At 36.8% G+C, this 22220-nt stretch overlaps 1 protein-coding gene across 3 annotated transcripts in view; it reads right to left on the reverse strand.

Moving 5' to 3' along the window:
• Positions 1 to 22220, reverse strand: part of TMEM117 (transmembrane protein 117) — a 181103-nt gene that overhangs the window by 51343 nt on the left and 107540 nt on the right. For all 3 annotated transcript variants that reach the window (XM_077178889.1, XM_077178888.1, XM_077178887.1), the window contains exon 5: positions 16568 to 16665. In XM_077178889.1, the coding sequence (XP_077035004.1) occupies positions 16568 to 16665 (98 nt within the window). The remainder of the gene's footprint in view (positions 1 to 16567; positions 16666 to 22220) is intronic.

Below are 22220 nucleotides of genomic sequence, written 5' to 3' on the forward strand. Positions count from 1 at the left end.
TGAAAAGGAGCCAGATTAGGTGGAAACAAAAAAAAACTCCAAAAAACAAAACACACACTAAGCATCAGAATTTTGCTTATGGAATAATGATAAGAACCAACACTGTGAAGAAAAAAGCATAGAAGTTCTAAGAGTGAAGTACTATCAAAGTTGAGAAAAGGGTTTAAGACCAAAGAAATCAAACAGGACAGGTATTATTGTATGCTTGAATAATTTATTTTTATGGATGCCATGGAGCTTATTAAACACTTCAAGGGAAAACATCCCCTACACCTAACTGGAAAAAAAATCTGTCAGTATCTAAAGGAGGATTAAAGTTTCACTGACAACTGCTAGGCTTTTGTCATTGATTTTCAAAAGACAAAGGTCAGGTGCTTGTTTAAACACATGTGAATGTACCTATTCACTAAAAAAAGTCAATCACCTTGATGGTTAAAGTCAATATCAAAAGCTATGGACAACAACTGTTCAGAAGCATAAAGATTTTCCTAAATTTGCAACTTCACCAAGATTGCTTTATTCTATGCATGAATTGAAGGTCCTAAACAAATTCTGCTTCTTTATAAAATTAAATTATATGACATACTGCTGATATCTCTGGTAATATGGGTGATATTAACAGCATATTTCTTTCATTAAAATTATTGATATTATTAGCAGTTACAGATTGACTATAGATATAAAAAGATTTTCTTTTAGACCTAAAGAAAATCTGCTGGAAGTTCTGAGGCCTCAAAACCACATTGCATTTAATAAAATAATGCTAGCATCGCTAGAAAGCAAATTTTGCTTCAATAACAGCTTCAAAACTATATAAAGAAACAAAACCCCATATTTGGCTTTAGTTCAGTGTTTACTTCACACAAATGCCTTTGCTTCACTGTGCCATTATCCACCAGCAGAGTATACCATTACTGGAACACAAGCTCTCATTCCACTAATGGTATTTCTTAAAGAACATATGAAGATGCTGGTGTTTTCATCCAGAAGACATCCATACATCTTGCACAAGTAATTACATTACCAGTAATCCTTTTAAAAGGCTCTCTTTGCTCAGTTGCTTTGCCAATAGCTCTAAGCTTGGTTACATGACAATGGCACTCACTCATAGCGCATGAATTGGTAACAGATGAACCAGCTAATACACTTGTGCTCTCTGATCACTCACAAATCATAGAACCCCGACCCATCAAAGGAAACAAACATGCTTTACAAAGCCCCAGATAGTTTTGTTTTATTTATGGCTGAAAACAGCAAAGAATGCTGAATATAGTACGTCCTTTTACACATTTTGCAAAGAACAACAATTACCAGGAAACAGAGCCACTAACTTTTTAAGGAGTGCTGGCGTTCACAATGATATAAAAAAATCAGTCTCTAACTGCAGGACAAGCATCTTTTTCATGAAGGAAAGAAGCACCAATATGAAGGTATGGAATAAAAGGCATATAATGAAATACTCTAATCACACCAACAGATTCAGACTAAGAAGTTTTGCTAAATATTCAAACACTGCCTGAATTAAATCTGAAGACTATTTTCCATACTGTGAATTATGTCGAATTCATTAATGAATAAAAACTGTTAACCTCAAAACTAACCTTGCACTTTTCTACTGTAGAGTCTACTCCGTGTTCCTGAGATAGTGATTAAAAATAGCAACTGTCATTGTATCTGTCAGTCAGTGTATACATAGATGATGCAGGAGGCAGTATGCAGAAGTGTTTTAGAATCATCAAGCAGCAGTACACAGAAAGGCAGAGAATAAATTAAACCAAAAAATAAGCCTCAGGCTGATGTGTTTGAACTTCACTGCGAACATTCTTCATACATATTTAATTGCTCCATTGAGACTGTGACTGTTCTGGAGATGTTCCAGGCATTATTTCCATTCCATTAGTACAATTGCAGTATGTGTACTCCTTAACCCAAAATGATTGATTCTATAAATGTCTTCCCACTTACTGACCTGAACACTAATTGAGGTTGTGTATCGATTAAAAGACAATGTATGCTTTTTGAAACCCACCAACATATATTGTAGTCACTGAAAGATCTTGTGGCACAAGAAGAAAGAGGTGCTCTAAACTGAAGACTTCAGTATGTGGTTTCACAGAAATGTTTCAGGTAGGAAGAGTTGGAAATCATACAATAGGTTGACAAACTTTGCTAAACAACACTTAATACAGAAGCTTAATTCTAATTCCCACCTTTCTGAAACATAAAACAATCATTCTTTGAAATACAATTATCACCTACCAGATGCTTTTGTCTGTGCTTGCACCTTTTAAATTAATTTGCTTTGGGAGAAAGTATAAATTTTTTACGTTCCATAAAAATAAAACTTTAGGATTCAGATAATTTTATCAGTTCAGATACACAAAAGAGGAAAAGTTGAATGCTTTTAAAACACCTTAATTAAAACTAAGATAATGTTGTACCCTGCAAATTATTCTACTATGAACCAAACCTTTTCCTGTTCAAATTATTAAACATAATTACAGTATATCAGCTAAAATTTCAAGTAAGCCACCCTGAGGAAGCAATCCTCAAGATCTCCACAAGTACTGCCCTGATTCTGGATTAACCTTGAGGTGCTGGAGTATGCATATTCAAAGGAGGACAACAAAACCTATGAAGGGTCTGGAGTGCAAGTCCATATCACAAGTCTGTGGAATGGCTGAGGGAGCTGTGGTTGTTTAGCTTGGAGAAAACGAAACCTTCTTCAGGGGAGACCTTACTGTCCTCTACAACTGCTAACAGGAGGCTGAGGACTGGTGGGCTCAGTCTCTTGTAACCAGCAACAAGTGACATAAGACGAAAGAATGTCAAATTGTGCCAGGAGAGGTTTAGACTGGCTATTAGGATAAGTTTCCCCATTGAAAGTGTTCTCAAGCATTGGAACCAGCTGCACAGGGAAGTGCTTGGAGGTATTTAAAAGACATGTAGATGTGGCACTTAAGGACAAGGTTTAGTGGTGAACATGGTAGTGCTGGGTTAACAGATGGACTTGAAGGTCCTTTCCAATCTAAATTATTCTATAATCAACCTGAAAGCTACAGAGAGTCTTAAATCCTCAGCATTTAAGACATTAAAATATCAGTTGTGTCACATTTTGAAAGAAAAAATGCCTTATAATAGAGGTATGCTCATGCAGCTTGGTCAAGCCTGTATCAGATATTGAAAGTATACTTGGGAAGCACTAGTACTCTTATTATATTTTATTTATAATTTTTACAAACATGAGTATGTTAGAATTCATGTGACAGAATACTAAAGAGAAGCTTAGACAAGAAATCTGGACCCCTCTTTGAGAGAAGTTACATCCTGAGAAATAATGCATTAAAAATTACATTGCCAGTGCTGTCTTGCTCCAGACCCTCCAGATCAAATCTATTCAATTTCAAACTGATTGTTTCCCACTTAAATTCCATCTCTCAACTCAGTATATCATTTAAAAGTCAAATAAGATATTTCCAGCTTGTTTACTGTCATTGAAAACATGCATCACTCTATTTCCTTCCCAAGACCTATACTTCCCGTGCTATGCCAACTGGCCTTGAATATTTCAATAGATGAGGTCAGGTCAAAGCATGCAAATAACTGGAAGCTGAGCATGTGTTCTGGTCCATTTTTTTACCACTTCTGTGAGCAGCAAATATATGTTTATAGACGAGGGATTTAGCACATTTCTGTGCCACGTTTCTTTTTAAAATTAGAATTCCAGACAGTAACCTCCCTGGGCCAGAGTTCACTTCTGGGCTGTGCAATGCTGGCACAATGGAGGTCCCCTGTGAGAGCATTTATAATAGCAGTTTGTTTTTAAACCATGGTCACAGGTGTTTTTTTATACAAAACTAATTTTCTAAAAGTTATAAAATTATTGTTTTATTTTATAGTAGGGATCACAGAAGCAGAATGGTTTGGGTTAAAGGAATTTAAAGATCATCTTTTTCCAACTCCCCTGCCAGCACCTTTCACTATATCAGGTTGCTCAAAGCATTGTCAAATCTGGCCTTGAACACTTCCAGGGCTAAGACATCCACATGTTCTCTGGGACAATCTCTTCCAGTGCTCCACCACCATCACAGGAAAGAATTTCTTCCTTACATCTGGTCTAAACCTATCCTCTTCTCATTTAAAGCCATTGCTCCTCATCCTATCTTGACACCTCTTTGTAAAAAGTCCCTCTCCATCTTTCTTGTCAGCCCCTTTAGTCATTGCAAAGCTGTGATAAGGTCTCCCTGGAACTCTTTCATCTTCAAGCTGAACAACTCCAGCTCTCTCAGCCTGACTTCATAGAAGAGGTGCTTTAAAACAAAATTCAAACTAAGCCATCTAAATGAAAAGTATCATGAATGAAAAAGGAGCTTGCACTGGAGCTAACAAAAGTGCACACTCTCAAAGAGGTTTGTTCAGAACTGGGACAAAGCTGTATCTAGTATTTTTAAAATAAGAAATGACTTACTTTTTTATTATTTTAAGCATATCATTGAATAAATTAAAACTGCCATAGTAAGTCACAAAAGTGAAATGAAAACCTCCTTCATTTTAATGTAATAATTTGATAATTTCCTGGCCCTTGCCCTTTACCTTCTCAATTGTAAGATGGTCTTTAAGAAATGAAATGAAATTAAAATTTTTCTGTAGCAGAACTAGCAGAATCTGGTAGGATGTATAAAAAAGAGATGGGGAAGCAGCAAACAAGAGTACAACAGCAAAAAGCAAGAAACAAAGCTTTAAAAAATATGAACCTTTCTCAAGGCTGAATAAGTTGTTTTCCAATTGTTTTCACTGGCTTTGCTTTACCCCTTGGCCATCACAAACAAGGGCTGATGCCCTTTCCACTGAAATCCAGAAATATTTACTCTTTGTCTGCATGAGAAGCAGCACTGTGCTGACCAATGCACCAACACAATCAGTAATACAAAGCAAACAGCAGTAAACTGGAGTCAAGGTGGTTTTGACTGAAGGAGTAGATCAATCATTTCAGTACATAAAGAATCTGAAAAGATGGAAAATGTCAAGTATTGTATTAAAAGTATTGTTTACTGAAGCTCTTTGATTAGTCAATATCACAAAATCACTCTGTTCATCAGGATAACTTCCTGCTAGACAAAACATGCTGAAATATGCATGGTCTGAAATTTAACTGGCAGCTAGTTTTGTAAGGGCTTAACTGCAAGCATGATTTTTTGTGTTAAAAGAAGAAAAATCTAGCAAAGATGCTAAAGTATCAAAACGTACATAATGAAACCAAGAGCCCTGCAGGGCACCTTTTGTTAACAACCTTTTGTTGTGATTTCATTGAAAATTTAATCTATGCTTTGTTTTAGGCTTTGCTTTTTCCACAGTCACAATTGCAGTCAGACAACATGCAATTATCTGAAATAAAAATATAGCCACAATATTCCCATTATGGTACCCAGCCTAAAAAAGATATGAATTTGCATGCCTTGATTAAGATAGCTGTCAGCAGATGCATTTCATTTTACAGCCATACCAATTTTTTCAAAGTAGAAAAGCAAGTAAGAAACAAAAGAAAGGCTGCTTACATCTAAATTGAGGTTTTATACATGGACTAAATAAGTTTATATACATTCATATTTATAACTGTTTTAAGCATCTCCTAAAAAGATAGTTTTAATTAAGTTTGCTTTTGTATTGAAAGGGGTTCATTCTGAAAGTGGTAATGGAGTGTAAGAATCTGAATGGGGACAGAATGGGATAGAGGATGAAGTTGGCAGCACTCAAGTAATAACTTCTTGCTCCAACTTTAAGTCCAGTCTTTACAAAAGACAGAGTTCTATAATTCTTTTCTCAGGCATAAATAATTGAATTTGAATATACCAAGGTATTTTTTCCTACTTTTAAAGCATCTCAGGTTAGAATTTACAACCACATTCTGGTCATGTGCAGCACTTTGAATCTCAAGATGTGATTTCACTGGAACCCTTATAAATCTGTGGCTGTTAGCCTGTTTGCATCAGAAAACAGGTGGATATGGTGGAGAGTTTCACTAATTGTATTTGAAAAATTGATGCCCAAAACACAGCAGAAGTCGCATCATGAAGAACTATCAGGAAATCAAGAGGAATAAAACTTTTTAAATCAGATACTCAATGCCATATCCTTCTGAAAACTGCAGATTAATAATCTCATCCAAAGTGTCCCCAGACAGACTGATTTCAGTTCCCACTGTTAAAAAATCCCTTTGATATTGGTGGAACAGTTTCATTGTGCTAGTGTGTTCAGTTATAAATGAAATCCACAGGTCTTAAAAACAGAGTTTCTAAGCTGACCTTCACTGGGCAATCAGTTTCAGAATTGTTTCTTCAGATGGATCTGAAAGCCAAACAACATTGAACATGATAATGTGTAAATACTCAGTTTTTACAGAAAATACAGGAACACTGATTTTTCTTCATTAAGGGAAGATTGGTGCCTGACAGTTTCAGTGGTCTCCTATGATGGCATTACAGCATTGGTGGATAAGGAAAGAGCAACTGGCATCATCTACCTGGAACTGTGCAAAGCATTTAACATTGCACTGCGTGACAGCCTTCCTTCAAATTGGAGAGATGTGGATTTGATGGATGGACCAGTGGGTGGATAAGGAATTGGCTGGATGACACTCAAAGAGTTGTGATCAGTCACTTGTGATGTGTTATGATCCCAGGGGTTGGAAGTGGGGCGGGCACTGTGTCACATCTGTGTTGGTGACTTGGACAGCAGCATCAAGTGCACCTCAGCAAGGTTGCCAACACCAAACTGTGTGGTAGAATCGACATGCTGGAGGGAAGGGGACCTTCACAGGATTAAGGGGTGGGTCTGTGCAAACTCGTGAAGTTCCACAAAGCCAAGTGCAAGGCCCTGCACCTGGGTCAGCTTAATCCCAAGCACAAGTACAGGATGGGCAGAGAATGTACTGGATTACTTTCTCCCCTTGGCAGAGGAGCCCTGGGGAGAAAGACTTGCAGGTGTTGATGGACAAGAAGCTTAATGTGGCCTGGCAATGGGCACTTGCAGCCCAGAAAGCCAAACGTGCCCTGAGCTTCAGCAAAAGTGGCATGGGCAGCAGGGTAAGGGAGGAGATTCTGCCCCTCTACTCCACTCTCATGACCCTTCCTGAAATGCTGCATCCAACTCTGAGACCCCCCAAAAGAAGGACATGGACATGTTGGGGAGCGTCCAAAGGAGGAACAAAAAGGTGATCAGAGGGTTGGAGTGCCTCTCCTATGAAGACAGGCTGAGAGAGGCTGGGTTGTTCAAAACAGGGAAGAGAAGGCTCCAGGGAGACTTACTGCAGCCTTCCAGAACCTAAAGGGGGCTACAAGAGAGGTGGAGAGGGACTTTGCACAAGGGCATGTGGTGATAGGACTAGGAGGAATGGCTTTAAACTGAAAGAGGGCAGGTTTAGATTACATATAGGGAAGAAATCCTTTCCTGTAAGAGTGATGAGGCACTGGAACAGGTTGTCCAGAGCAGTTGTGGATGCCCCATCCTTGGAAGTGTTCAAGGCCAGTTTGAATGGGGCTTTTAGAAACCTGGTGTAGCGCAAGGCATTGGCAGAGGGGCTTGAAAGAGATAATCTTTAAATTCCCTTCCAGCCTATGCCAATTCTACCATTCTAGGAGAAAGATGAGTCAGAATTTAAGCTAAATATATCAGCAAATTCTAAGGTACAAATTTAAACATGCCATTAGGGAGAAATAGAATTTTTTAAAAATACTCCAGCATTCCAGGAAGGCAAATAATTTCATTACTTTAATCATCACATTTATTTTAGAAAACTGTATTGATTTTTGGCGTCCAGCCATGACAAAGTCTATGAACTCTGGCTATGAGCATGAGCAGCTGAAACACTCACTTTCTGATCTCCATTGAACTTTGTGGGCTTTCAGAGTTCACATCTTGCACAAAACCACTGGCTGATGCTGCAGCTTCTGTATGTACCAGGTCTTTGGTGTGATGGATTCTTTACAGCTTTCCCAAAGAAATGAGTTTCAGTTGAACTGACCATGTTTTGGGCTATGATTTTGCCAGGCTTCTGCACACTGCAGCAAGGATGCAAGACTGAATTTCTACATTGATAGTTTGAAATGTTTCCTTCTGTTGTAAGAATAATAGTCCACAATATGCATGCTGATGTAATTGCAATACTTGGAACTTCTATCTTGGAGTGGCTATCTCAATTATCTGACTATATATTTCTATTTTTATATGATATATTTCTTTATCTTTAGCACTTTTTTCTGACTATATGATCATGTAATATGTATTACATGACAGCTACACTCATCCTGATTTTGGGGTGAACCAAGCATGAGGCCTAGGCTAGCTGTAAATGCTAAAGATAGAAAAAAATTTCTAATAACAAACAAAGGAAGAAAGGTAAAGAGCTCAAGCAGAAAGTGGGCAATGATATAATGACAACCACATCACTGATTCTGTTCTTACAGAAAATCTTCCAGTGCCTGAGTGGGGGAAGAGGTGTTTCCTACTCAGCGAGAATTCTGCAGAAAGTGGAGAGAAAGTGCTAGAAAAGATCTTGCTCCAACTATGGTTGAACAAAGAACTGCAACTGCCCATTCAGAGAAAAGAACTTTTTGGAATTTCACAAGGAAAATTTTTATCAAAGAATTAGAGCTTTTCAGGTTTTGGCATAGGATGTGATTTTATGAAACTATTGTCATTTGGCAGTACTGTTATTACTGAAATATTGGAGACACTGCACTTTAAGAAGTTTTATTAAAGTGATACACTGGATGAAATACTTTTAGTAATTGTTCATGATATACCTCTTTCTCAGTGATAGAGATGGAATAAAATGTACTTTTAGAAAGAGGTGAACATGAACCGCCATATCCATCCAATTACGAAGACTATACTTAGGAATCTAGCAATTATGTAGGAATAAAACCAGGGTTTTTTTCTAGCAGGCTATCAACTACTGAATTGCAAGTATCTACCAAATATAACTCAAAAAACTTAAACAGGATGAGGAACTGAAAAGATATGGTATAAAATAAATACGTACTGCAGTGGTTCAGAGAATTTAAACCCAAATTAAAGGTGAAATCTATGTCTGTGGGCCCAGTCCAAAATCCCACTGCAGCTAATGGATCATGCTTTTCTCTCTTCAGTATAATTATCTTGCAGCCGCATTGGTCTGTGAATGTTTTTTTTTAAACCCCAGGACATGAAATGTTTCCACATTAGCACTTATCAGGGAAATGGTGTAAGTGCAGGGGTGTTAGGAGCTCCCTTCCTCCCCTTTGCTGCCCTCTCAAGTGTCTGGTTAAGTGTGTGGATGTAGATGGGCACGTGTGGTCTACTTCATGCAAGAGGAAAGCTGCCACACTATACTCACTCTCCTCCTCTGCCTCCTGCTCTTATTCGTGCCAATACAGATAAGAAGCCACATATGTTTTTGTTTGATTTGTAGGAGTCTCCATTAGGAAAAAATAGGATGAGACTGCTTTATGTAACTTGAATGAGACAAATAAAGAACTTAATCTTCAAGCTAAAGAGATCTCACAATTTTTGTTTGTTGCTTTGGTTTTAAAGTTGTTGTTTTTTTTTAAATCTCAGAGTTCAGATCTCCCTAAACTTAATTATATCTCTCTCAAATGCTTTGCCTTGAGAAGAAAAATGAGATGAAGAGTAATTTGCCTCACTATTCTTCCTATCACGACTAGGGTGTGGGAAAATGCATGACACAGCCTTTCCAAACAGAGACTGGCACAGGCAAGCCACAGATTTCTTTCTTGGTAGTTGAGACAGATGGGAGACTTCCACCTGCATGCCCTCCCACATGCATACCTTTTCTGTGCTCATACATAAATAATGTCATGCAAAGCACCCACCCCTCGTGCAGTGCATTAGCAGTCTGTGCAGCACACGCTCCATGCGGCCACATGGGAGCCTGAGCAGCGACTGCAGTCCCTGAGATGCTCCCAGGAAAGCCAGGGAAAGGTTGAGACACACCACAATGTTGGATCAGCAAATGCAATGTGGGAAGTCACCCTCCCCACAGCTGAGCTAGGGCCCCAGGTCATCCTTACCCTTTCCTTTGGCAAACACTGCAGCATTTTGGGCTCTGGAGGAAGGGAAGAAGGGAAGAAGGGAAGAAGGGAAGAAGGGAAGAAGGGAAGAAGGGAAGAAGGGAAGAGGGGAAGAGGGGAAGAGGGGAAGGGGAAGGGCAGACATGCTCTGCAGGGACTGAGTGACACTTCCAGCCCTTTCCTTTTGCAAACACTGCAGCATTTTGGGCTATTGCTGTGCTGGAGGAAGGGAAGAAGGGAAGGGCAAGGGCAGACATGTTCCTCTGTGGACTGAGTGACACTTCCAGCTGACAGCAGCGCCCGCTGAGGGGAGCAGGTTGGTGGGAGAGCACTGAATTGCTGACACAATAGTTTTCATGCACTGAGGAGGGCTGGTATCTGAGAACAAGGTCCAAAAATGTATCTGGCTCATGTGGTTGCCAAGCCTCAACCATTCTGGTGAGTTTTTCCATACTAGAACTGGAAAAGCACTTGGTAGTCCCAGTGGAAAAGTTTTCCTCGGGACATGAACCAGAGAACTTTTACAGGACCAAACACAGATGTAAATAAAAACTTTCCTGCAAATATTTCTGATAATACAATATTTTTGTATTTTTTCACTGTTTTCAAATATTCAAAATAATAAATAACGAAAACTAAAAATAGGCAGAAATCTTAAACAACTCTCATTTGCATGAAAGAAAGTTCACCATAATGTATTATGATGAATTATTTTCAACATTTTTTCATGCTAAAAAATTGTCACTTCACTGCATAGCTTAACAATAATACCCAGAATTAAATAAATGCTTTCAAAAATCTTTTAGTCATTTCTTGAAAAATTATAATCATACAACTTGATGGCCAGACTAAATGTAACAATCACTATTCATGGACAGTTTTATCCTGACAGAATATATTTAACAATGCCAGACAAGATTAGTAGTCAGATCACTCAATATAAATCATCTATGGAGGACCTTACTGAAATTTTTTGTATTGAGACAAAAAGGAAAGAAACTTATGTATTGTCTTGCTTATCCAAACTGATATTATTCACTTGGGTTATAGTATAAGATTTACTGTGAGCAAAAATATTGGAAAACATTTGTATATTCTTTTACACTATTTATGCTATTTACCAGGAAATCTGCCTTACCTTTTGGATGATTCCAGGTTTCTGTTCAGTAGTCAGTACCTTATACCAAGATAAATTACTCAAATATGAAATAATTAATAGATAAACTTAAAAACCTTCTAACCAGGGAGAGAATACTGTATGTGTATCCAAATGCACATATATCATAGATTCAATTATTTCATTGTTTCATGCAGTTTTATTTGTGGGAACGTATCCCAAAAAGTTTTACTCAAGCTTAATGAAAGGTTTGTTTTGTTTCAGTTAGCACAGAACTTAAATTGACTGAGCTATAATGTGTAGTTAGTTTTTCTCAATTAGGCCTATTGTGAGAAGAATGAATGTGTTTAGAAGCCATCTTTAGAACATTCATATATGTGAAAAGAACATACTTTTCCAGTATAAACTTATCATCCTGATTGTGAAAACATAGAATATGGAAATATAATTTATCAAACTAAATGTTCAAATAGGTGCATAATAGAAAATCTCTTATAGAAACTGCTTTTATTTCTTTTTAGGTGATGTGGCTATCTATCTCATAAGGAAGCTTTCTCTAGTTCCAGGGTACAAAATATTGTCCAGTTAATAATACTAACCTAAGCTATGTTTGACACAATTCAGTATAAACATATGTACATAAATTAGAACTCTGTAGCAATTCTGCAAAATTATTTTTAACAAAAACTTTTAAACCTATATTGCTAGCTTGATTTGTTAAATTAAAATACCTAAAATTCCTAACACACATTTCTGAGCATGTATACCTGTGTTTTTTTATTAAAGAAAGCTAGTGGAAGCTTATGAAAATACATACTAATACAAGAATATTTAGTTTGCAAAGTCAAATAGCAAACATAGAGAATCAAAAATTTACAATTATCTGTATTACTTTATTTCTTTTCCCTGTTGGTATCTGTTTTGCATTATTTTAGACAAGAATCCTGTGTCAAAGGACAATTGTCTTTATTGCACCAATAAAGACTGATCATTGTGTACACATACAGTGAATATCTGGCCAGGGACATCACAGAAATGGATTCCAGCCTGGAACTTGCATATTCAAAATTTCAGTTTGTGTATATTGTTCCATCACCCTGTCTGCAATCAAGATTCAGCTGCACAATCCACTGTTACCTCTACAATCCCCCATTTTGATATTCTACCTTTGAATATCAATTTTCTGTTACCTGCTTACATAGACCTCAGCAGCTCTTTTCCTCTATTCCCATAAACTGGTTTCTTTTTGACTGTGCTCTGTTTTTTGGCTAAAAGTTCACATTCTTTATGCTTTGCTCATTATAAACCCTCCTTACTGTGCTAGGAAAATTTTGAGGGCAATTGACATTGGAGCAGTTTGTCAAAAGGCTATTCAGGTCTTGCCTCTAGTGAGCAAACTGTGCACACAGCCCAGAGACATTCTTGTGATTTAATTCCAGCTACTACAGCCAGTTGTCCCCAGGATGTGGCAGGTGACTGCAGCAGACCCTGTAAGGAGGAGACAGTGGTTTCAGGCACACAGCAGGCAGAGGTAAGCCCAGGCCTGGTGGCAGAGAGCTGTGTGCTGGCATGGGCAGGGGCTGTACAGCCTTGGCACACGCTGGGGCATGGCTGTGCCTGCCTCTGACAGCATCACCAGCTGCACTGCTGGGGAGAGCTCACTCCTGGCCAGAGGTGTAGGGCACACCTTCGGTGTAGGCTGGACTTATTAAATGGTTGGAGAAAAATTAAAAAAATATTTGCAAAACAATCAGTCCTCTCAAAGTCTACTTCTGTCCGTGCTTCATCTAATATAAAACATCAAGTATGGTTCTATATTGTCTTTTTTATTTATCTTACCACTAGCTGTTGACTTGTCATCAGTCTTGTCCAAGATCTTTTATTTACTTTACTTTATTCAACAAACTTCTTTTTGCTTCTTTCAAATGCCAGCCCTCCCTTGCCATATATAATTTGTCTCTCCTGAATCAGCCAAGTTATCAACATATCAAAAAAATCAGCCTGTTTCAAGTCATGATTATAATTTTGCAATTATGGTGATGATGATGACAGAGTACTGGAGACAGTGGTCTGTAGAGAGATTCATCTGACTGCAGATGGTGCAGATATTTAACTCCTTGTGTGTATCTTTCTTTTGTGACCCACAAGCAAGTCTGCACTTCAAAGTAATTCCATCAGAGTTCAAGATGCTTCATTGCTACCTAGAAGTCCTCTTGACAACACACTTTCTTAAATCCACGAGAAAGTGTGTTTGTATTTGCATTGCATCACTTAGCAATATAACAGCATTACACAGAGCTGTCTCAGAATGCTGCAATTAGCCATGAGCAGAGCTGGAAATAACCAAGATGGAGACCTTTATGAAAAAAAAAAAAAAAGACAACCTCTGACTTCCAAAAAAGTTGAAGGCACTTCAAAGAACTCCTTAGTGATGGACTACACAAAGGCAAATAGCAACTGATCATTCTTTAGCTAGATGAGCTATTTGTGGAAGAATTACATTGTGAAGAAATTCAGAAGCCAGCCAGAATCCTCAGGAGCAACCAACAAGCAGTTGCTGACAATGCTTCCAGAGAATGATTTAGAACAGGAGATGATAAGATAAATCAAAACCTTTGTGAATTAGTTGCATTGGAGAACTGAAAACATTTACAAATGAGAAACAAAGCAGACACAAATTAACTATCATAAAAAAATGGATGGTGCATTAACCACCTTTACAATCCATCCATCTTTGGTACATTTACAGAAGTTTTCTAATTTTGCAAAGTAAACACAAAAATAAAAAAGACACTAGCAGAAAAACAAGTCAACTTTGTATCTAAGGTTTTCATATCATCGACCACTTTAGACTGTGTATCATATATATATACTAGGAATAATAAAAATACAGTTCACAGTGTTGCAGTAGCTCTACTAAGCAGGTGTGCTACTAGAAAATGTCCTGAATAAATGGATTTTGACCTACCAGTATCTGTGCAGGACACACTGTTGAGGATGCTTCATTTAGGACATTTCAAAAATGAGGCTATACACATCACATTGCTTAAGCAACAATAAAGTAAATACAAAAACCCCATGATACCATGCTTAATATTATCACTCCTTTATTTTTCCTACCTGGAGGAGAAAACAAAAAATTTACTTTTACTGATGTCTAATTTGCACTATATAAATAATGTCTACAGAATATAAACTATCATCCAGGCAATTTATTTCACTGCTTAAAGCTAAAAATAAAAGCATCTATGTCACCCTTTAGGTTTTGAGCATACCCTTTTGTATGAGGTTCTTGGATGAAAACCCTTTTTTTTTTACTTATCTCTATATTGAACTTTTGGTAGGATTTGTCTCTGACTATTTTTGGAAATAAAATAAAGATTTTTAACATTTCAGAGTGGAAGAAAATTGCTTGCAATAATATTTAAGTAATTTTAATACGGTTTTATTGGTCCCCAAGTCTGGCATATAAATTTGAAAACTATCATGTCACCTTGCCTTTAATCCTTTTTTCCCATTTTTCCAGTCTTTTCATGTAATTAAGTTTTTTTCTTAAATCTTAACTAATCTCCTTTTCAGTCTTTCAGACAAAGCTTTCCTTCAGACAAGGGTGAAAAAAATCAATGATGTTTTAGACTGAGCTTTTTGCTCAGATGACATTGTGATCATTGGCTGCCCACTTGGCACCTGTCTGTGAATTATTTTGATACATCTGCTTTACCTTTTTGCCCATCCCTGCACAGAGACAGAATCTTCCTCTGCACATTCTGCAATGATGACAAGGAGCTGCTTGAATCCCCTCACCCCCTTCTATAACTCAAGTATTCAGTCACATTATTTTTTTCACCTAGTTTTCTAAGATCACTCTTTCATGCATTTTTCATATTATTAACTTAATCTTTAAATTCTGTCACGTCACTAATATTTATGATGTATATAAATAATGAATACTGCTTCAAACATTAAATAGCATAACTCCTCAGCCTTATCAATGTAGCAGAAAATTATTATCTTATTCATAACTTTCACTGCACATTGCTGAGATGATTTCTAAATGTTAGCACACTTAGTCTTACTAGTTTTCTTAATTGCACTCAGTAAAGAACTTTGTCAAAACCCTTGGGAAAGTCCAAATAAATTATACCAAGCATTTCTCCTTCAACCATTACTTGGATGACATGTGCATACAGTTCTGACAGATCTGAGAAGGTTTTCTTTCAGCAAAGATCCCCTGGCTTCCTTTAGAAGAAATTGATCTAAAGTTTTGCTCCTAATTCCATTATTGATATATAATGGTCTATAATATATACTCATATATTCAATCTATTTAGCTAAAACTGAACTCAGAGTTACAGGCCAGTAGGATATTACTAGTTTGCTGGGGAAAAAAAGGCCAAAAAAGCAAAACAGTATCCAAATTTTAATATTCAATTTTTCAATAGGCAATTAAGCACTAATAAAATTTGCATCAGCTCAACCCCTTCAGTTTCTTATAAGCTTTGTGTGTAGCCAATCAGCCATCTGATTCCACTTTCCTTTCAAATTTCTCTTACTATTTCCTTTATTGCCTCAACTTAATAAAATAGCTTATTTTTACTTTTTTAAAGTGCAAGATAGATAATTGCATTTTCTGTAGGAGACTCCATACAAATAAATCTTTCAGCTTCTTTGTAAGAGTTCTTTTGAAATCTGTTCTTTTAAAAACAGTAGTTCTGATGACACTTTCATGAGTTTTTATGGTTCTGATATAATTGAAAAAATCTTTGCTATTTTTTAGATCTTCAGCTCTAAGGTCTTCAGACTGCTTCTTAGAATATATATGTATTCTCCATCTTCCATTTTTCCTGTCATAATTTGTGTTCTGTTTCAACAGCTACATTTTTCTGGAATTTATCTGGAAGAGGCTACATTTAAGGTGAAATAAACTCTTAACCCTCACAGCTTTATGCGTTGCTTTTTAATATTTTTCTTCATTATCTGAGACTGATGTGACGTTTTTAATCCTATTCATGTGGTAATTCAAAGAATTTATATAATTAATTTCATGGTGACAAAAAGAAATTCAAATATCTACTTTATTACAAGGAATTAACAGTGGAACACCCAAATACTATCACATATAGCAAAAATTTCACAACTCAATTATAAAGCACCAAAATAGAATAAAAGAAACTTTATAAATAAATTTAAAAATTATATTTCTATACCAACTCTTTTAACTAGGAATTCCTCACTCATATACCATTTTTGCAATTTTTATTTAGATCAGATTTACCCTTTTTTTAACCATATCTCTTTCTGCCACAGACAGTCATAGAAGACATGTTTTTCAATGCTCCATAAAAGATTTGTTTACAGTAATTTGATTTTACTATTTTCCTACCAGAATAAAATGATCCTAATGTTTCCCTTCTTCCAGAAAGCTCTGGCAGACTTTCCCCAGTCTGGGTAGGGTTTATCCTGAAGCATCATATCTGTGACCTACAGAGAAAGAAGAAATAGCAGACAGTTACACTCATGCTACAGAAGGCAGTACTAACAAGGCCTTTAGGAACATTTTTATTTACGTGTGGCACAGCTTAACAGACAATAGTAGACTAATAGTGTGTCCAGTGTTGTTTGCAATCAAGATAACAAATATTAGGCTACATATTCTGCCTCTAGAAGTGCATGCAGCTCCTTGAGAAACAATGAAACCTGTAGAGATCCAAAGAAAAGAAGATAAGAGGAACCAATCTGAAAGTTACAGGAACCTACAGGAGGTGAGTTACATTCCCCTGTGGCTGTGAAGCTTTCTGGCCCAATCTGGGAGAGGAGAAGCACTTCCCTGAGAGCAGCATCAGCAGAATTTCCACTCTTGAGATCAGAACTGCAGCTAGGGAGTGGAAGCCTGTGCATTAAGCACTCATAACATTTATAATGTCCTCTCAGTTCCTGCTATCAGTATAAAAAGCATACTTGGGACTGGCAACAGAAAAAAAACCCTTAAAACTTGCAAAAATTTTTAAAAGTATGAAATATTTATTGTCATTTTCATAATTCCTGTCTAAAGAGACCATCTGTTTCTCTGTCCAGATACTCATATGTATGCAGTACTTCTGGGTGGTAGTACTTTATTTTATGGAAGTATTAAAAATGACTTTCAGCTCACTGAGGGAGGTGAATACCCCTCAGGCACCTGCTTCTTTGGGAAGCTGTGTTTTCATATCCATTTACTTCAAATTAACTGTACTAAAAAGCACCAGAAGTTACATCCCAATAGACTCATAAATTCTATTGTGCAAAAGATGCAGAGTGGAAAGCCTACCATTTGTAAAGATTTTAGAAATAATTGATCAGATAAAGGAAATGGGGGTGACCACCTGCTTCAAAATGCAGATAAGTAAACCAAATTCCATATCACTGTTATCAGTAAAGAGTGGGAAATTACTGCGTTGTGATCAAAATGAAAATAAATCTTAAGATTCCAGAAGGAAATAATTTCAAACTGAAGACAAAATTTCACAGATGCTTTAAAATCCAGTTTGTCATACAGAGTATAAGCTACCACTTTCAATCAATGGCATTAAGAGTGTTTATCAAAGAGAACATGTGGCCAATGAGTAAATTAAAAATAGATTCAACTGCTAAATTTTGGCTTCAAGTCCATTTGGGGTTAAAAGAGCTCAGTGTATTAGCCTGGGCTGGTCAAAAGGATAATTACTATGTTAAATGAATAGAAATGTATATTCCAGAATTTTTATTATTCCTTTGAACCTAACCTTAACAAAGAACAGATAATATCCTAAAATACCGCCTTTAATAACTGTTTAATGTGGATAAATATTTTCTCTGATCAGCAAGCTATAATATTTTTTAATAAGATTCCAATTATCTAAATAAATATTTCAATAAATATTTTATGCTGAACAAGACTTCTGTAAAGATTTAATTCAATTCATTTAGTAACACTTTTTTGTCCTCTTAGGAATAGTCTACCTAGTAATGAATATTTGCAAAGAAGAGCAGCTATTTCAAGAGGCTTTATTCAAATTTCAAAATAGTTTCTCCAGATGCTTTCTGGAAAATTATTATATTTGGGAGAAGGATGCAATTTGCAGCTCTATGACCAATTACCAAAGGAGCATGTTTCATAAGAATGACACTCGAGATGGAGATATTTTCTGAGGAAAATGGCAAGATGAGGCAGGCAATGTTTTTCTGATACCAAATAGCTGGTCTTTCATCTCCCAACTCTAGCATTTTTTTAAAGTCATATCACCAGATCAATGTCAGGTCAGTTGCAGCTAAATTGGCTAAAGCAGAGACAGTCATTAAAGGGATGCATTCCATAAAGAAAAATCCAATTACCTTTTGCACTAGAGAAATAAAATTCATTTTCTGATTTGGTCAAGGACAGTCACTGTAGAAAACAGCTCACAGGAGAAAAGCACTCAACACTGTCATACAGCAGACAAGTTTTAAGTATATATTAAATAACCATTGGTCTTAGAAAAAGAAAAAATATAAATTTGAATTTAATTTGCAGAACTTCATGTAAAGAAATGTGTGTGTTTTTCTTTCTCTATTTGTATTTCACAATGTAATTCCTGGACAGCATACATTTATTTCTGCTTTACTGGGCTATGTTTGAAAACATTGCTGTTACATGGGAATAGAAAAAAAATTGGACACTCTAGTAAATGTCTGCCTGCATCTTACATAATCAAAATAAAATAGGGAAAGCCACTTACAATGTAATTAATTAATACATTTTTTTCTTGAACTAGGAGATGCAATATACTTTAATCAATAATTACACTGCTTCAGTTCAAAAAGGAATGGCCCCAACATACAGACAGTGTATACATTTTCATTTTATTCAGAGTCTCATGAGAGAGAAACAGTTACACTATACTAAATTGTAAAAGCAAAGCTGTATCACACACACTGCCTGACTTCATAAGTTATGCAAATGCCACAAAAAACTCAATTTCCATTAATAATGACTATGTTTTATATATATTATGGCATCTTAATTTTTATTTTACCCTATAAAATATGACTTTATCAACTATTCATATTACTCACATTATATTAATTATGAGGCTAACTCATAATGGTTTAAAAAAGATATATTGCTGTCATTAATAGCAAAATGTTATGATTCCCATTTTTCTGTTACGGAAAAATAAAATTCTTCATTTTGATATGATCCTTTTGATGTTTGATATAATCATCAAACCACAGGAAGGCTTGGGTTGGAAGGGACCTTACAGATCCTCTATTTCCAACCCCACCCTGCCATGGGCAGGGACACCTGACACTAGACCAGGTCGTTCAGAGCCCCATCCAACCTGGCCTATGATAGCTACTATTTTACAATATATAATACAATAATTTGTAATATTATATTGTATCACACAGAAGAAACAATCTGGGATTCAAAGTCATTCAGAGCAACTTGCTCAGACAAGAAGTGCAGAAAGCAAAATCATAAAAAACTTCAAATAAAAAAACCCCAACAAAAGAGTAAGGTACCTAAGGTATCTGAGAGGTACCAAGTGGTGCAGTAAGACACCTTAAGGATCATTTATTCCTTCCTTGCAGTTACTCTTTGAGGCTATTCTTCAGGATACTCTGCACATACTTTACATCTCTCTGCAGACACTCATGTCAAGTGACGCTGTGTTGGACCTCACAGGGTCCTTCCCTTCCCAGCAGAGACAACCTCTGCACTGGGAGTGTCAGCTAAGGCAAAGAATCCCTTCTAAGTTAACAGCAACTGAAATGTCCTTGGAAAAAAAACAAACCAACCAACCAACCAAACAAACAAACACAAAAAGAAAACAAAGAAAAGAAAAAAAAACCCCAAGAAAATGGCCTCATACTTCGGTCATGCCTACAAAGTATCATCCAAATGCTCCACGACCAGGAACTATGCTATCATCATCTTCAGAGCACTAAGAGATAACCCACAGAAAACTGATGTGGCACAGGCTGCTGGCCAAGCTGCTTTCATCTGACAAACTGCATTTTAGAAATGTAGAAATATAAAACTATATCAGTTGGTTTGATAGTAGCACTTCTTCATATAAGCAGCTACAGAAACTGTTTCTTGCCTGAGAAATGGACTCTGGGCTTTAGGACACAATATATTCTATGCTGCAATATTCATGAAGTGGAGACAAGCCCTTAACAGAGAATTTTCATTGCTTTATTCATACTTGGATAAAGCATCAAAACAGGGTAAGAGCAGCCCTCCAGAATTCAACAGTAGGTAGAAGAATCTTAGATCCACAAGAAAAGCCTGAAAACACAAACCAAATGACAAAATATGAAATATTTTTGTATTCTTTTGACAACTCAATGAGCAGCAAAAAGTCTAATGGACAGTAGGACTCCAACATAATAATCAGTAAAAAAGCTGCTTGTTTGTGTGCAACTACTCAGCCAGAAGGACAGGACATCATGGTGTTATTGTTGGAAAACTGAGTACTCTGGATAACTGCATTTGCCAAAATATACCCATCTCTACCACTGTCAAATACATCATTCAAGTATTAAAAGTTTTCATTTTTTTCAATTTTTATAATCTTACAAATTTAAATATCTTATTTTAAATCATAAACCACTTTGTAAGTAGCACTATATTAAGTAACCTCTATATAAGTAGTACTTGACACTCAGCCTTTTAATAGTGCATAACGTGCCCATCTCCACTCACCCCAAACTCAAACCAAGAAACATTATTTTCAGTCCTGCAACTGGGGCATTTCATTGATATCAGTAAATATCATAATTTCTAAAATCTTTTAGAAATTATAAGGATGCCATAGTGACAGGACAGGCCAGGGGGCAGTTTCCCATTGTAAGATTATGAACACTGAATTCCTCATCAAAAGAATCCATCAATAGTTTTGCAAAGACTGAATACTGCCTGTGTGTTTCCAAAAAGTATGTGAGTTTTATTTCTAGAAAAAACAAGGGCTACATCAGGTTAAAGTAATTATGTTTTCTGAAGTCAGAGTGTGAAGTCAATGAGAGCTAATGCACATCGCTGAGGGGATACACTTCCCTTGCCTTGCTGTTATGTGCTTTTAGGTAAGAGCTATATATAGGTGTCCCACTAACTGCACATCAATTCTTTATCATATCTCAATCTTTAAGTACTGTACTACACCACAGTGATCATATACCAAACATTTAGTACTCAGTCATTAAAAGTTTCTATCCATCACTTTTCTCTTCTTTTAAATATATAAAAACTGTGGAGCTGTTCACCTTATGCATAAAAGGAACCTATAGGGAAAGTGTTTTTATACTTTTTTCATCTGGATTTCTGTGAGAAAATTGTCTTCTGTGCATGGTGACCAGTCTGATACTCCTCTATGATGGTATGACAGGATGGGTCAACAAGGGGAGGACAGCTGATGTTGTCTCAACTCCAGCAAGGCTTTTGACTCTGTTTCCTATAATAAGATCATGGATAAGCTCAGAAATTGTGGGCCAGATGAATGGACAGCGAGGTGGATCAAGAACTGGCTGAATGGCAGAACTCAGAGGGTTGTGGTCAGCCAAGTAGGATCCAGTTGGAAGCCTGTAGTCAGTGTTCCCCAGGGATCAATACTGGGACCAGTCTTAACTTTTCTATCAGCAATGAGCCCAAAGGGATAGAATGGCACTGGAAGCCTGATAACATAAATCCCAACATGGTTTCCTACATTTTTTGGTGTTTCTCACCAAAGTGTCATTAAACCTCATCAGGTCTGCAGATGATGTAAAACTGTGGGGGGTGGTTGATATACTTGAAGGCTCTGCTGCGGTTCAGTGGGACCGTGGTAGGCTGGAGAGTTGAGCAGAAAGAAACCTAATGAGGTTCAGAGAAGGCAAATCAGGATCCTGCACCTGGGGAGGAATAACCCCAAGTGCCAGCACAGGCTGGGGCTGACCTCCTGGAAGCAGCTCTGTGGAGAAGGGCTTGGGGAACCGGGAGGGTGCAAGCTGACTATGAGCCAGCAGTGTCCTTGTGGCCAGGAGGGCCAATGGTATTCTGG

The sequence above is a fragment of the Agelaius phoeniceus genome, chromosome 5 (genome assembly GCF_051311805.1).
Source record: "Agelaius phoeniceus isolate bAgePho1 chromosome 5, bAgePho1.hap1, whole genome shotgun sequence".
In the NCBI taxonomy this organism is placed as follows: Eukaryota; Metazoa; Chordata; class Aves; order Passeriformes; family Icteridae; genus Agelaius; species Agelaius phoeniceus.